Source organism: Thamnophis sirtalis, unplaced genomic scaffold (genome assembly GCF_051295495.1).
Source record: "Thamnophis sirtalis isolate CommonGarterSnake01/CBP01778 unplaced genomic scaffold, rThaSir2_p1.2 scaffold_1, whole genome shotgun sequence".
Classification (NCBI taxonomy): Eukaryota; Metazoa; Chordata; class Lepidosauria; order Squamata; family Natricidae; genus Thamnophis; species Thamnophis sirtalis.
Window position 1 is genome coordinate 7,744,486 of NW_028261381.1, and position 14,490 is coordinate 7,758,975.

The window sequence follows — 14,490 nt, forward strand, 5'->3', positions numbered from 1 at the left end:
AAACCAAATATCTGTTCCCTCAGAAAGTAAAGGATATGGAATTTCAGGTTAAAGTTAATAGGTTACCCCAGATGGTACAAATTGGATACAGCAAATAAGCGCACCTGGGAACCGGCAGAATGTCTATACAAAATAACTTCCCCCAGGGTGAGAGAGTATTTTTCAAAGGCAAGCATAAAGTCTTATCAGCTGCACTGCTGCAAGGCAGATACTCCAAAAGCCCATTAACCGAGCATTGCATGCCCAACGTGGGGACAAAAGATCAAAACCATTTCACATACATTACTATAAAGATATTTATCTACGTAGTAGGCTGAATCGTTATTATCCTTCTCATCTTCTCATCTTTCCTACTATCGTCTCCTATTGGTATCTATGATTTATCAGTTGTTATATTTTACGATGGATTATTGTAACTATGGTCTATGACCTATCACTTTGTGGGTTGCGTGTACACTAAGAGCTTATGCACTGGACACAAATTCCTTGTGTGTCCCGTCACACTTGGCCAATAAAGAATTCTATTCTACATTGTAAACTGTGTAGGAATATCTGATCTGCTTACATTCTCCACCTCCTATGTACATTTTCAAGAAGACTCAACTGTTTCTAAGTGAATCTTCTTCTAGAAATTCCCGTGCAGTAGTCAAATTCTATTTTGCCACAATGAAAATAAGGCCTAGGGGAATGATTGCTTCGGTATTATTTATCACTTTAGATTTAACACATATTAGCTATCTGTTGTAGATACATACCAAAGGTGGGTTCCTACCAGTTCGCACCAGTTCGGTAGAACCGGTTCGTCAAATCTACCAAACAGGTTAGAAGAGGTTCCACTAGAAAGCAGGCCACACCTACAGAAGTGGTTCCTCAAAATTTTTTGAAACCCACCAGTAACACACCCATCCACACACACACACACACACACACACACACACACACACACACACTCACACAGAGAGAGAAAGAGAAAGAAAGGAAGAAAGAAAGAAAGAACAAAAGAAAGAAAAAGTGAGAGAGATGAAAGAAAAAAAGGAAAAAGGGACAGAGAGACAAAAGGAAGGAAAAAGAGAGAGAGAGAGAGAGAGAGAGAGAGAGAGAGAGAGAGAGAGAGAGAGAGAGAGAGAGAGAAAGAACACAGAACACATGGCCGGCAAGCCACTCCCACCAGGTCACATGGCCGGTAAGCCACTCCCACAAAGGAGGCCACACCCACAGAGTAGGTTCAAAAAAAAATTGAAACCCACCACTGATACATACATACATAGATGCATACATGCATATATACATTATAGTAGGGTGTCACATTTGTAAGTATTATTTTACATTTATTATGCTAGTAATTAATTATTGCATTTTATTTTAGTGTTGTTTTTAAATTTTCTGGTCCTTGACTAAATAAATTATTATAATTAGGTGTGGAAATGAGGCTCTGATGGAAGTAGTTTATTGGGGACGGTGGCTATCGAGACAAGGCCAGTGAAAGGACTTTCTGTGTTCCTCAGATCAGCATTGGTAGAATACAGAAACAATCCTGTACCAATAATGTTAAGAGTTCTTTAAGAGTAGAAAATGTTCTCTGCCAACTTTTCTAAAGGAACTGAGAAAACAACAACAGGTTTTTGCCTTAATCTCTTTAGAGTACCTTAATCCTTTTTAAAAAATACAAAGGCAAGCACTGTTCACAGAACGGAATCCTGCTGGCCACGCTCAATTTTCTTGTTCCAGATTAAGTTATCGGAACCAATTAACACCTGGATATTTATGCAGGTGTTAGGCAAAGATCTTCCTCTGCTGTATTATTGAAAGGTGTGGTGAACATTTTTTTAATTTACGTGAAAAAACCCCCAGGGCAATTTAATTTAAACATTGTTACATTTGAGTCCTGTCAAAGAGTTAATCAACAAATTATACAAATCACAATACCATCCTTGTCAGAACGTGTCTCAGCACAAAACAGCTTTGGAAGGCAAAATGTTCAGACAATCTTTGGAAATAATTCCATTAAACTAGTGAATTACAAAACCCCCGCATCATGCATCTTTTACAGCTGGTGAGATTTCACTTGACTAGTGAAGCAAACTAGTCTCCTCTTCCCTCTGAGAATTATATTATTAATATTATTAGATTTCATTTAAAATTAAATTACTTCTAAATATGGGTAGAAAATTGCTATTCCATCTTCTGAATTAGCAATGCATGGATATAGAAATATATCAACTCTTGATTCTGCAATCCTATGTCTATTTATGTGAAAATAAACTTCACTGAACACTTGTGATTCAACAGGGAAAGGATTCAGATACCATTGGATCAAGGATTTGGCAATTTCCAATCATTTTTCATAGCAACCATAGCAGGGGTGGGTTGCTAATCCCGTTCCAACCGGTTCGGTTGGAACGGGGCCGGCGGCGTCCTCGTGCACGGGCGCAGTTCACGCATGCGTCTTAGCGCCTGCGCGATGCTCCAGCTGCTCGCGGAGACTCGCGCAGGCTCTGTATGTGCCATCCAGCTGCTCGCGGAGAATCGCGCAGGCGCTGTATGTGCCATGTGCCTGCGTGGAAGCGCAGAAGCCTTCAAAAACCGGTAAGAAGCGCGGGCGGGCGGGCGGGTGGGCCCTTCGCTGTTCCCGGAAGTTACTTACTTCCGGGTTCGCTGACCAACCGGTTCGTGGGGACTGCCGCGAACCGGTTGAAACCCACCCCTGAACCATAGGTAAGTCTATGAGATGTGGACTGCAACTGCAGATGACTAATAAATGCAAGAATAACTAGGAAAAAACTAACTTGCTGACATTTGGATGTTAGGAAACAATCCCTGTGACTTATTTATGTCAGATATTAGGATGAAAGGACAAAGAGCTGTGAACTAGCACAGATGCCAATTGTCAGCAGGGTAAAATCTAATAAGGTTAGTAAATGTCAAAACCTGAAAAGGGAAGGATATATTTTCCACTCCAAATAATGTAAATACTGTCAAACACTGTGCACTTTGTACATGTTTAGAGGCTAATTCAAAATCTAGTGCAGTCATTAACAACTTTTTATGTCCCCTATTAATTAAGTAGGCTGTAATTAATGTAGCAGTTCTTGACACACACACACACACACACACACACACACACACACACACACACACACACACTACAAGCCATTTCCAAGGTAGAGAGTATCAGATAAAAGAGACCTCATCGTAAGATTGGGAGTCTAGACATTCCTATAAGATTGATATATACCACCCAAAATAAATCCTTTGGGACTTGCATCATGAGCTCAGCTGCACTGGCTTCCCATTAGTCTCCGGATCCGCTTCAAGGTGCTGGTCGTTACCTATAAAGCCCTACATGGCACCGGACCTGGGTACCTGAGAGACCGCCTCCTGCCGATTACCTCCCATAGACCGATTAGATCTCACAGGTTAGGTCTCCTCCGGATTCCATCTGCCAGCCAATGTCGGCTGGCGACTCCCCGGGGGAGAGCCTTCTCTGTTGCAGCTCCAGCCCTCTGGAATGACCTCCCCGTGGAGATCCGGACCCTTATTACCCTCCCGGCCTTCCGCAAAGCCACCAAGTCCTGGCTGCTCCAGCAGGCCAGGGGGGGGGGGGGGCTTGTGAAACATCCAGCCCCATGGAAATTGTGAATGTTGAGCTTTTTTTAAAGTGTTCTCTTTGTCTATTTATCACCCTTCCCTTGTCTATTGTGAGCCACTTGGAGTCCTCCGGGAGTGGGCAGCATACAAGACAAATAAACTAAACTAAACTAAACTAAACTAAAGCACAAAAATCATAAATGCTGTAGCCTACCTTTCCTCTTCTTAATGATGGATCTTCTGCATAAGTCTCTTTCTCTTTACTCTCCTCTTTTTCCATGCAACATTTCCCACTCCCTGCCAATGGGCAGCATTCCTAAGAAAAAAAATTCATTCCATGATATTCAGGAATATTGTGATAACACTGGAAAGAAAGCTAAGAGGGGGTTACTTATTGTTTTCAATTATTTTATTGCTGTATATATCTTTGTGGCCTTCACAAAACAATCACTTCTTCTATCCACTTTTGCAATAGAGCAGCATTTTCTTAAAGCATTTTCTTAAATTCTTAAATATTTTCTTAAAGAAAATACATACAAAATGTTTTATCGTTGGCATTTATCACCAACAAGATTGGCTAAAATGTACCCAAACGTGAAGCCGACCTGCTGGAAGTGTAAAAAAGTACAAGGGACCTATTATCACATATGGTGGACCTGCCCGGAAACACAAAAATATTGGACAAAAATGTGGAAATGGGGGCAAGAAATTACAGGAGAACAGATAAAATACAAACCCGAAATCTTTCTGCTGGGAATAATCAAAGGGAAATATACAAAGAAAATTAAGTACATATTAACACATCTGCTAACTACAGCTAGAATAGAATTTGCCCAATGCTGGAAACAAAATAATACCCCCTCGGACGAATTAGTGATTAAAAAAAACTTTGGATTGTGCAGAGATGGACAAATTAACACTGGAATTAAAAGATAAAGAAGAGTCGGAATATTATGAAATTTGGAACAATTGGTACAAATGGCTGCAAAACAGGAACAAAATTAATTAAGCCAAAAAAAAGAGCAGCATTTTTTTCCATTAATGGGCACTTTCAGCAAGATCAATGCATTGATCATCCATTGTTTTCTTACCGAAGAGAAAGCACTAAAGCTGTCCAGTATAGGTCTGTATCCAGTACAACGACACAAATTACCTGGAAGAAACAATCACACACAATAAATTTATTTCAGCGATCAATATGCCTTTTGTATCCTCCTTTTAATGCCCGTGCCTCACTTGGGCAGGTTAACCATAATTATAATCAACATAAACTTTACGTAATTTACAAAAGAAACAATTTTTATAAAAAAAAACTACTTCGTAAGAGCAAACCAAAGCAGGAAGAAATATCTTCAAATAAACTTTTATTCAGAGCATAGAAAGAATGCAGCAGTTTTTCTCCCTAATAGTTCTCTGCAGGCATAGGATTGTTCTCCATGGTGGAAGTGATTCCCCTCTGATCAAATCTTTGCTCCCCTTCAATAAAATAAATCTGTAGGTTAAGATTGTTCCCATAAACAAATAGAATGCTAAAGGATACACAAAGAAGGTAGCCTTAACCATAACTTAATGTGATTACTTTATATATTTTAATTTATTAAATTTAATCATACATTAATTGGTGTATATGTTTTGTGCCATTTGTACTTTAAAAATATTTTAAAATACTTAAGGCCAACTGGAGCCAGGACCTGGGTAGAAGGTTTAGTCATTGGTTATTCCCACTTTATATTTTATATGTTTAAAAATACAAACGGAAAGTAGAGAAGAGAAATATTGGAGGTATTTGGTAGCAGAACCAAGAAAAAACCGTTTGGGAGGCAAATACTTAGATACACACAGGTAATCCTCGACTTGTGATCACAATTGAGCCCAAAATTCTCCTGGAAAATGAGACAGTTGTTAAATGAATTTTGCCCCATTTTACAACCTTTATTCCCACAGTTGTTAAGTTAGTAACATGGTGGCTAAGTGAATCTGGCTTCCCCGTTGATTTTGTTGTCAGAACAGAGGTGGGTTCCTACCAGTTCGCACCTATTCGCTAGAACCGGTTCGTCAAATCTACTGAACTGGTTAGAAGAGGTTCCACCAGTGGACCCGGAAAGCAGGCCACACCTACAGAAGAGGTTCCAAATTTTTTTGAAACCCACCACTGGTCCTTGGATATGAGTATTCTACACTATCATGCTCGTATTTATAAAACTCAGTGCCTCTGTGAAAGGTAAGGATGACTACTGCGTTTGTGGTGCAATCAGAACATTCTGTGTGTTGAAGTTGTTTTAACGCAAACCAAAGATGCCTTTTAAAAAACAAGTTTACATCCTATTCTTATGCATGCCAGTGCTGTGTGTGAGGTAATTTAAGGTGGTTCTGACAAGTGTCGTCGGCATCTTCATATCCAGTCACATGGGCGGCAAGCCACTCCCATCCAGTCACATGTGTGGCAAGCCACTCCCACAAAGGAGGCCACACCCACAGAGTAGGTTCGAACAATTTTTGAAACCCACCACTGTGTCAGAAGGTTGCAAAAGATGATTTACCTGACCCTGGGACACTACAACCATCATAAATATGAGTCAGTTGCCAGGTACACGAATTTTGATCACGTGACTATAGGGGTGCTGCAGCAGTCATAAATGTGAAAAACAGGAATAAGTCACTGTTTTGAGTGCTTTGAATTGACACTAAACAAACTGTTATAAGTTGAGGAGTACCTGTAAAAATAGCCGCTCCTTTTGGTGTATGACTAAATTGATAACAAACAGAGAAAGAAAAATGATTTTTGGGGAGCCTACCATCCAAAGATGAAACAATCTGCTCCATGCTGGGTTCAGGATGATTCCTCAGGAGGGAATACATAGACATCACCATCCCAGGAGTACAGAAGCCACACTGAGAGCCAAAACACTTTGCCAGCCTTTCCTGGAATCAAAATATCTGAATTTATGATCCACAGGAAAACATTATCTTGTAGATATATTTATTACTATTTTTTCATAGCCTGGACACGAATTAACTATTGTTGCAATGATTTATTCATGAAATATTATTCTTATGACCTTATTATTCAAACTCTATATTGTGGTTACAGATTCCTCCGCTGGTTGTTACGAAAAGCAATTAAGGATCAACTTTTACTTTTTTAAAAGAGAAAATGATGTTGTATATATAAAACATGTCTAAACGGAGGCTACAGAAATTGTCACAACTGTTCTTTCTCCTCTGCTGCAGACACCGCGTGAATCTTGAGCAAAAGCTGCATTGCAAGGGCTGATGCCTGTACAAATTTTCACCACCTGCAGTACAACTACAAAAACAATGCTACACTTGTTTTTCACCGTGACCCGTCAAAACCGCACTCGACTAAGCCGCGCCCGATTAAACCGCGTCGCTGACGTCATCAACAGTGCGACAACAGCCAGCGCGGAGAAAGAAGGGCGCTTTAAATAGCGCTTTGAAAGCAAGCCGATTCAACTTAAGGTAAGGGTTAGCTTTAGGGTTAGCTTTAGGGTTAGGTTAAGGGTTAGGGTTAGGTTAAGGGTTAGGATTAGGTTTAGGGTTAGGTTAAGGGTTAGGTTTAGGGTTAGGTTAAGGGTTAGGTTTAGGGTTAGGTTTAGGATTAGGTTTAGGGGGGGTTAGGTTTAGGTTTAGGGGTTAATTTTAGGTTTAGGGTTTACAGCGTGCTTCTGTCTCCGCGCTGTTGTCGCCCTGTTGATGACGTCAGCGGCGCGGTTTAGTCGAGCACGGTTTTGTGGTGGAACCGTTTTTCACTGCCTTAGACTATAGACTGCAGTGCAAGACTTAAGAAGAAATCTTCCTAATTGTTTTATCTCTGTATTACAAAGCTCCTACATGTCCACATTTTTTTATGCAGGACCAGTGCCCAACTCGACAATTTGCCATATTTTTACTATCACAATAAATGGAAATGTTTCTGAACATGGAGATCTCACCGTAAAGGACCCATGGCAACAAAGATCAGACAAGTGCATTATCATTTCAAAATGCCACATGAAAATTCAGTTACATGAGCCGCGATGGCGCAGTGGTTAGAGTGGTTAGAGTGCAGCACTGCAGTCTACTTCTGCTGATCACTGGCTGCCAGCAGTTTGGCAGATCGAATCCCACCAGGCTCAAGGTTGACTCATCCTTCCATCCTTCCGAGGTGGGTAAAATGAGGAGCCAGATTGTTGGGGGCTGATTCTGTAAACTGCTTAGGGCTCTAAAGCACTATAAAGCTGTATCTGTCTATGTGCTATTGCTATTGCTACAACCCTTCAAAGAATCTGTCATAAACCTGATCCTACATTGCAAGGCGTATGGGGGGGGCAAACTTCCCTTCTCAGGTAAATGTGGGTCACAGCTAGGGAAACAGATACCTTGGCACATATATCAATGGAAGGGAAGGAATCTGTGATGTGACCACAACAGCCAGATAAGGAGTACAAAGCAAAAGAAATACTTAGTGAGATGGGAGCTAAGGAAGTTGGGAACGGAAAACTGTTAGGAGTTATTCTTCAATTCAGATCAGAGGTGGGTTCCTACCAGTTCGCACCTATTCGGTAGAACCGGTTCGTCAAATCTACCGAAGAGGTTAGAAGAGGTTCCACCAGTGGACCTGGAAAGCAGGCCACACCTACAGAAGAGGTTCCAAAAATTTTTGAAACCCACCACTGCCCCCCCAGACAGACTGACAGAGAGAGAGAGAGAGAAAGAGAAAGAAAGGAAGAAATAAATAAAGAAAAAAAGAAAAAAGAAAGAGTGAGAGAGAGATGAAAGAAAAAAAAAGGGACAGAGAGACAAAAGGAAGGGGAGAGAGAGAGAGAGGGAAAGAAAGAAAACACATGGCCGGCAAGCCACTCCCACCAGGTCACATGGCCGGCAAGCCACTCCCACAAAGGAGGCCACACCCACAGAGTAGGTTCCAAATTTTTTTGAAACCCACCACTGATTCAGATGGTATGAAATAGAGAAAAACTATAGATTCAAATTCTCAATTCAATTATGAAAGAAGCACCGCAAGTCATACCTTAACTAGTTTAACCGCTTATCTATTATTCTTACCTGTATAGGATTAAGTTTGGTCTTTGTGGTTCCCACTCCTTCCACAGTGGTTACGGCAGCACCATGGATGGAGCATAATGGAAGTAGGCAAGAGTTGGCTGGATAATGACTTTGGGATGTAAAGGAGAGTATCCACATGCATAACCATTAAATTGTTACAGATGATCTCCACACCATCTATGGGGCCTCAGCATTTCATAGCCCTCCAGAGAAATCCCACTATTGGGCCACAACCTTGGAATAATATTTTCTATGCCTTGAGGCAAAGTGGATGCAAATTTACATTAAATATCCATGTGTTAACTTTAACTTTAATGGTATTTGTATGCCGCCCACTCCCTAGGGACTCTGGGCGGCTCACAACAAATAAAAACAACAAATAAAAACATTTAAAACATATAAAATTACAAAATTAAAATCAACACAGCATCCATTTCATCAAATGGGGCTGGAATACTCAACAGCCCCAGGCCTGCCGGAACAGCCAGGTCTTAGCCGCTTTCCGGAAGGCCGGGAGGGTGGTGAGGGTCCGGATCTCAGCAGGAAGCTCGTTCCACAAGGCCGCCTTGTATTGATTTTCATTAGAGATATAATAGAATTCAAAAATAATTCCTGTGATGTAAATTGAAATAAAAAGCTGTGAGAAGGAAGCCTGTGTGCTTGGTGGTTCCCTACAAGACTCCTCTTTTCTTTTCTTTCTTTTTTTTTACACTTTCTTGCTTTGAAACCAGAATTGGACCAGACAGCCATGAGGAAAACATTAGAATAGCAGAGAGAGTATCAAATAGGATTGACGTAAATGGTGTATTCCCTCAATCACGAGAATCCAATTACAAACCGTTCTTACTTTGGTAACGATTCAAAAGAATTGCAGCCAAGGAAAGTGCTACAGAGATCCACAAGCATCCCATCACCTTATATAATAAGGAAAGTGGAGAGGAGCAGTGAATATCTTCTTTTTTCTTTATTATTTTCTTTCCCTCGCTGTAAGCCACCCGGAGTCCTCCGGGATTGGGCGGCCTATAAAAAAAATTAAACTTGAAACTTGAAACTTTTGAAGCACTGTAGCTTGAACGGGTGTTTATTGTTTTAACTGAAACTTGACATCATTAAACCCATGTGGGCCCACTGCAGAGGTGGGTTCCTACCAGTTCGCACCTATTCGGTAGAACCGGTTCGTCAAATCTACCGAACCGGTTAGAAGAGGTTCCACCAGTGGACCCGGAAAGCAGGCCACACCTACAGAAGAGGTTCCAAAAATTTTTGAAACCCACCACTGGTCCTTGGATATGATTATTCTACACTATCATGCTCCTATTTATAAACCTCAGTGCCTCTGTGAAAGGTAAGGATGACTGCTGCGTTTGTGGTACAATCAGAACATTGCGTGTGTTGAAGTTGTTTTAACGCAAACCAAAGATGCCTTTTAAATAACAAGTTTGCATCCTATTCTTATGCATGCCAGTGCTGTGTGTGAGGTAATTTAAGGTGGTTCTGACAAGTGTCGTCGGCATCTTCATATCCGGTCATATGGGCGGCAAGCCACTCCCATTCGGTCACATGGGCAGCAAGCCACTCCCATCCGGTCACATGGGTGGCAAGCCACTCCCACAAAGAAGGCCACACCCACAGAGTAGGTTCGAACAATTTTTGAAACCCACCACTGGCCCACTGAGATTCCAACCATTTTACTACTCTGTTTTGGGTATTCTTGACTGACAGAATTATTCTTTTTCTATCTGTATTTCCACAATTCTTTGGGGGGGAAAGCAACATCAGAGGGTTTCCTTCATTTTGCAAAATCTTTAGACAGAATCCCCTTTCCCCCTTTCTGAAAGATACTGTATCTTGTTGGTTTCAGGATTATAGGTTGATATCATCACAGTGCAGGCCCCACAGCCTCCAATTCCACAGCCATATTTAGTTCCAGTCAGGTGGACTGATACAGTCATATTGTTAAGGGAAAAAAAACAAACACCGATTCCCATCTAAGACTGCATATTTTGCCAAAACAATTTCCCCATTACTTTCAATTTCCATAGGGAGCAAGTTGGAAAAAAATAAATACAGGTAGTCTTTAACTTAGAGCCACAATTGGGACCAGAATGACAATTGTTAAGCAAGGGAGTTCTTAAATAAGTCATGTCTGATTTTACAACCTTTTTTTGGCCACAGTTATGAAGCAAATCAGTGCAATTTTTAAGGGAATTGTGTGGTGGTTCAGTGCATCTGGTTTGACTTTGCTTGTCAGAATAAATACGAATCAAAAGGCTCTGTTTTCCTAGGAAACTGAGGTTTACTTCGGTTACAGGAAAACGATCCTGCATTTTGCAAGATCAACAGAATTTATTATGTAACGCTGTAAAGAAAATGGATACGTTCCTTTCTCAGGTAATTAAGCAAGTATTCTTCAGGATCAGGATAACTGTCTGTCACCTGCATTGAAAGAAGATTTAACCTTTATAAGGATATAATGCACTTTTCCCCAAGAGGCTTAATGTTGCTTTTAAGAGTTGAAATTAATACCACATGCTTTTTCTTTCCTCTTACTTAGGCTTAGCATTACAGGCTTACAAATCTCTTAAGCATGTTTGAATTAATTCAACTGAGACTTGAGTCATCTGTTAGAAGGACAATGCAAAGTTGTTTGGGCTGCAGACATTCAGATATAATAAGACCATTAGGATAAGAAGGGGACAGGTGGGACATGGCATAAGCCATAAGAAAAATCATAGCAAATCAAAATATAAGAAATAGACCTTATTTCCTTTCGTCCTCCCTCTCTCCTTTCCTTCCTTCCCTCTTCCTTTCCTTCCTCAGCATACCTCTATTTACATTTTACTCTCTATGCAATGCATGAAACATTCCTTTCAGTATTGATGTGTTGTTGAACAAACAAGCAAAGTTCTATTAAAAGATTTCTATTCTGTCATAAGTACAACTTCTCTGTACATATAGGTTTATAGTCATTTATGATATGAAAACTATTTTATTTTTTGCCTCTCCTTAAAAGGTAAAAGTTCCCCCTCGCACAGGTGGCTTCCTGGGCATTTCTTTTATATTTTAATACCCTGCTTTGTGCTTTTATCACACTGTATTAGAATTCTAAAAATATAAAAAAGCAAAAATGTAGTTCACTTCAGACTTAAGGGATGGGAACATTGAAAGTTCCATATTTTAAACCTCTCCCTCAAAATCTTCTAGTTGAAAATTCATAAAATATATTTCTGGATGCCTTCTTGTTTTCTTGCACGTGTCATACAAACTAAAGTTCCTCTTGAGAATATCGATTTGTAGTAAATCTGGCAAAAAGCTACTTAACATATTTGTAAATTGATGCTATAAATATAAAAACTGCATAATTATCAGTTTTAAATAGAAAAAGAAATATCTGATTTATTTATTTAACTTCAGATGATTGGTTAGCAATGTCTTAATTAGCTTAGTCTTGGCTAACCTTTACATTAATTACAATGATAAAATGATAGTTACACAACATAACAAAATGATTTCTGTAACAGTTCAGTTTATTTACTTGGTTTAAGAGCACTGTAATCCTGTCCTAAGGCTGCATTCAAATACTTGGGAGAATAATTTTACAAGTCAATAGATATGTTGCAATAATGTAGTTTTATTTCTGTGTAGACAATTACTAATGCATGTACACAAATCTGTCCCTTGTACTATAAAGATATAATATATTGCAAGTCAGAATGAATCACTGCAGTGTCAGGAATAATATAGTATCATAAGGCATTCCTCCCCTTCCTGAAGTTTTTTTTAAAAAGAGTATATGTTCTGTTAGAGAAAAGAAATCCTTACCTTCCTTCCATTCACAAAAAATACAAGTTCATCTGATGGTTGAGGACAAGCCATTTTGCAACTGAAAAGTATACTTTAAGAACTATCAGGAATGATGTGGTAAAGAATGAAGGATTTTGCAGTGGCAGTCAATTTCTAAAAACTAAGCAACAAATGAAATAAGGACGAGGGAGGAGCCTGAATAGAATTATTCAAAATCTCCTTGTTTTTCTTCACCTCCAAGCATAGATGGATTTATTTAATTGGAAGAATTTAACACTATTTAGGTGTAAATCAAGTTAATTTAAAAACTGCTGCACTAGGTTAAGTTTAGAGTTCAAGAATTGGCAAGAAAACACTATCTGGATTTTCCCCTTAGAGGAACCTCTACTCATTTATTCCTATTTCACTTGCAGATATTCTAGATTCTAGAAGGTAGGGAATTTTAGGAAGAGAAACATCCAGTAAAATGATGGGAGAATGAGGGGGATGTGCAAAAAGTAAGAGATTAAAAAACCCTCTCTTTTCTCTGCTGGAAATTCTGCTATTTATTTGTTTATTTATTTATTTATTTGTCTTGTATGCCGCCCACTCCCGGAGGACTCCGGGCGGCTCACAAAAGACAAGGGAAAGGGGGGAACGAGACAAAGACAACATATTAAAAACAAAACCAACACTCACAATTTCTGTGGAGGTAGATGCTTCTCAGCTCCCCCCAGCCTGCTGGAACAGCCAGGACTTGGTGGCTTTGCGGAAGGCCGGGAGGGTAGTAAGGATCCGGATCTCAACAGGGAGCTCGTTCCAGAGGGCCGGAGCTGCAACAGAGAAGGCTCTCCCCCGGGAAGTCGCCAGCCGACATTGGCTGGCAGATGGAATCCGGAGGAGACCCAACCTGTGAGATGTAATTGGTCTGAGAGAGGTAATCGGCAGGAGGCGGTCTCTCAGGTACCCAGGTCCGATGCCATGTAGGGCTTTATAGGTAGCGACCAGCACCTTGAAGCGGATTCGGAGACTAATAGGTAGCCAGTGCAGCTCGCGGAGGATAGGTGTAACGTGGGTGTACCTTGGTGCACCCACAATCGCTCGCGCGGCTGCATTCTGGACTAATTGGAGTCTTTGAACACTCTTCAAGGGCAGCCCCATGTAGCGCGCATTACAATAATCCAGTCATCCAGTCTGCTAGATCACAGCCTGATGAAATGGCACTCATGACTGAGTTGGAATCATCTGTTTAGTAAGCATGGCATTTTCCCAGTCCTTTAACTGGGTGAAATGGTGTACCAGAGGGAAAAACCTTTTGAACCAAGGTACCTCAAGTGGGTTAATTTACAGAATGCATCCAAAATCCAGGACTCGGGACTCCCGTAGAACTGAAATTTGGCAAAATTTTTATAAAACATAAACATTTAACATAAAACCCTTCATGACATAATACAAAATGCCCCAAACCATTTCCTCTGCTGATGTTTGATTATGCTAAATAGTTCAACACAAACTATTTTCAAAGCAATACATATCTGAATGCATCCTAATTTTTCCAGTGAAGGCAGTATATTAGCAGCTCTGTGACTGTTGAAGTCATTGAGAAATCTGATAAAGAAATCTCTCTGAAAATATGACCACGAGTTACAGTTTTTTAAAATACTTTGCTAAAAAGCCTATTTCATACAGTACAAAGTACTGTAGGAAGTTAAAACCCAGCCTTCTCCCAGAAAAATGAAATATCCTAGGAAATATTGAAAAGGCAGAATATTTCCCTGGATGTGAAAAGGAAGAAACATGTTTTAAAGAGAGAATAGCTCCCTGCAGCTTCCTGCCCCCACGCCCCTTTGTCAATGAGCCATTAAAGCCCGAACTAGTCCACTTTATAATTATAAAGGTAGTATCAGCTTTTCACATGGCATTTGAGAACTCAACCAAACTTAGAATTCAAAACACAGCCTAGAGCAGTGTTTCTCAACCTTAGCAACTTGAAGATGTCCGGACTTCAACTCCCAGAATTCCCCAGCCAGCATTCGCTGGCTGGGGAATTCTGGG

At 40.3% G+C, this 14,490-nt stretch overlaps 1 protein-coding gene across 1 annotated transcript in view; it reads right to left on the minus strand.

Moving 5' to 3' along the window:
- The window catches only part of AOX1 (aldehyde oxidase 1), a 77,473-nt gene extending 64,945 nt beyond the window's left edge, over positions 1-12,528 (minus strand). Inside the window, exons 1-7 of the mRNA XM_087709191.1 lie at positions 12,475-12,528; positions 11,031-11,088; positions 10,495-10,591; positions 8,653-8,761; positions 6,384-6,510; positions 4,680-4,741; positions 3,803-3,904 (exon numbers count right to left, since the gene is read on the minus strand). Coding sequence (XP_087565317.1) covers positions 3,803-3,904; positions 4,680-4,741; positions 6,384-6,510; positions 8,653-8,761; positions 10,495-10,591; positions 11,031-11,088; positions 12,475-12,528 — 609 coding nt within the window. The remainder of the gene's footprint in view (positions 1-3,802; positions 3,905-4,679; positions 4,742-6,383; positions 6,511-8,652; positions 8,762-10,494; positions 10,592-11,030; positions 11,089-12,474) is intronic.
- Between the last annotated feature and the right edge of the window lie 1,962 nt (positions 12,529-14,490).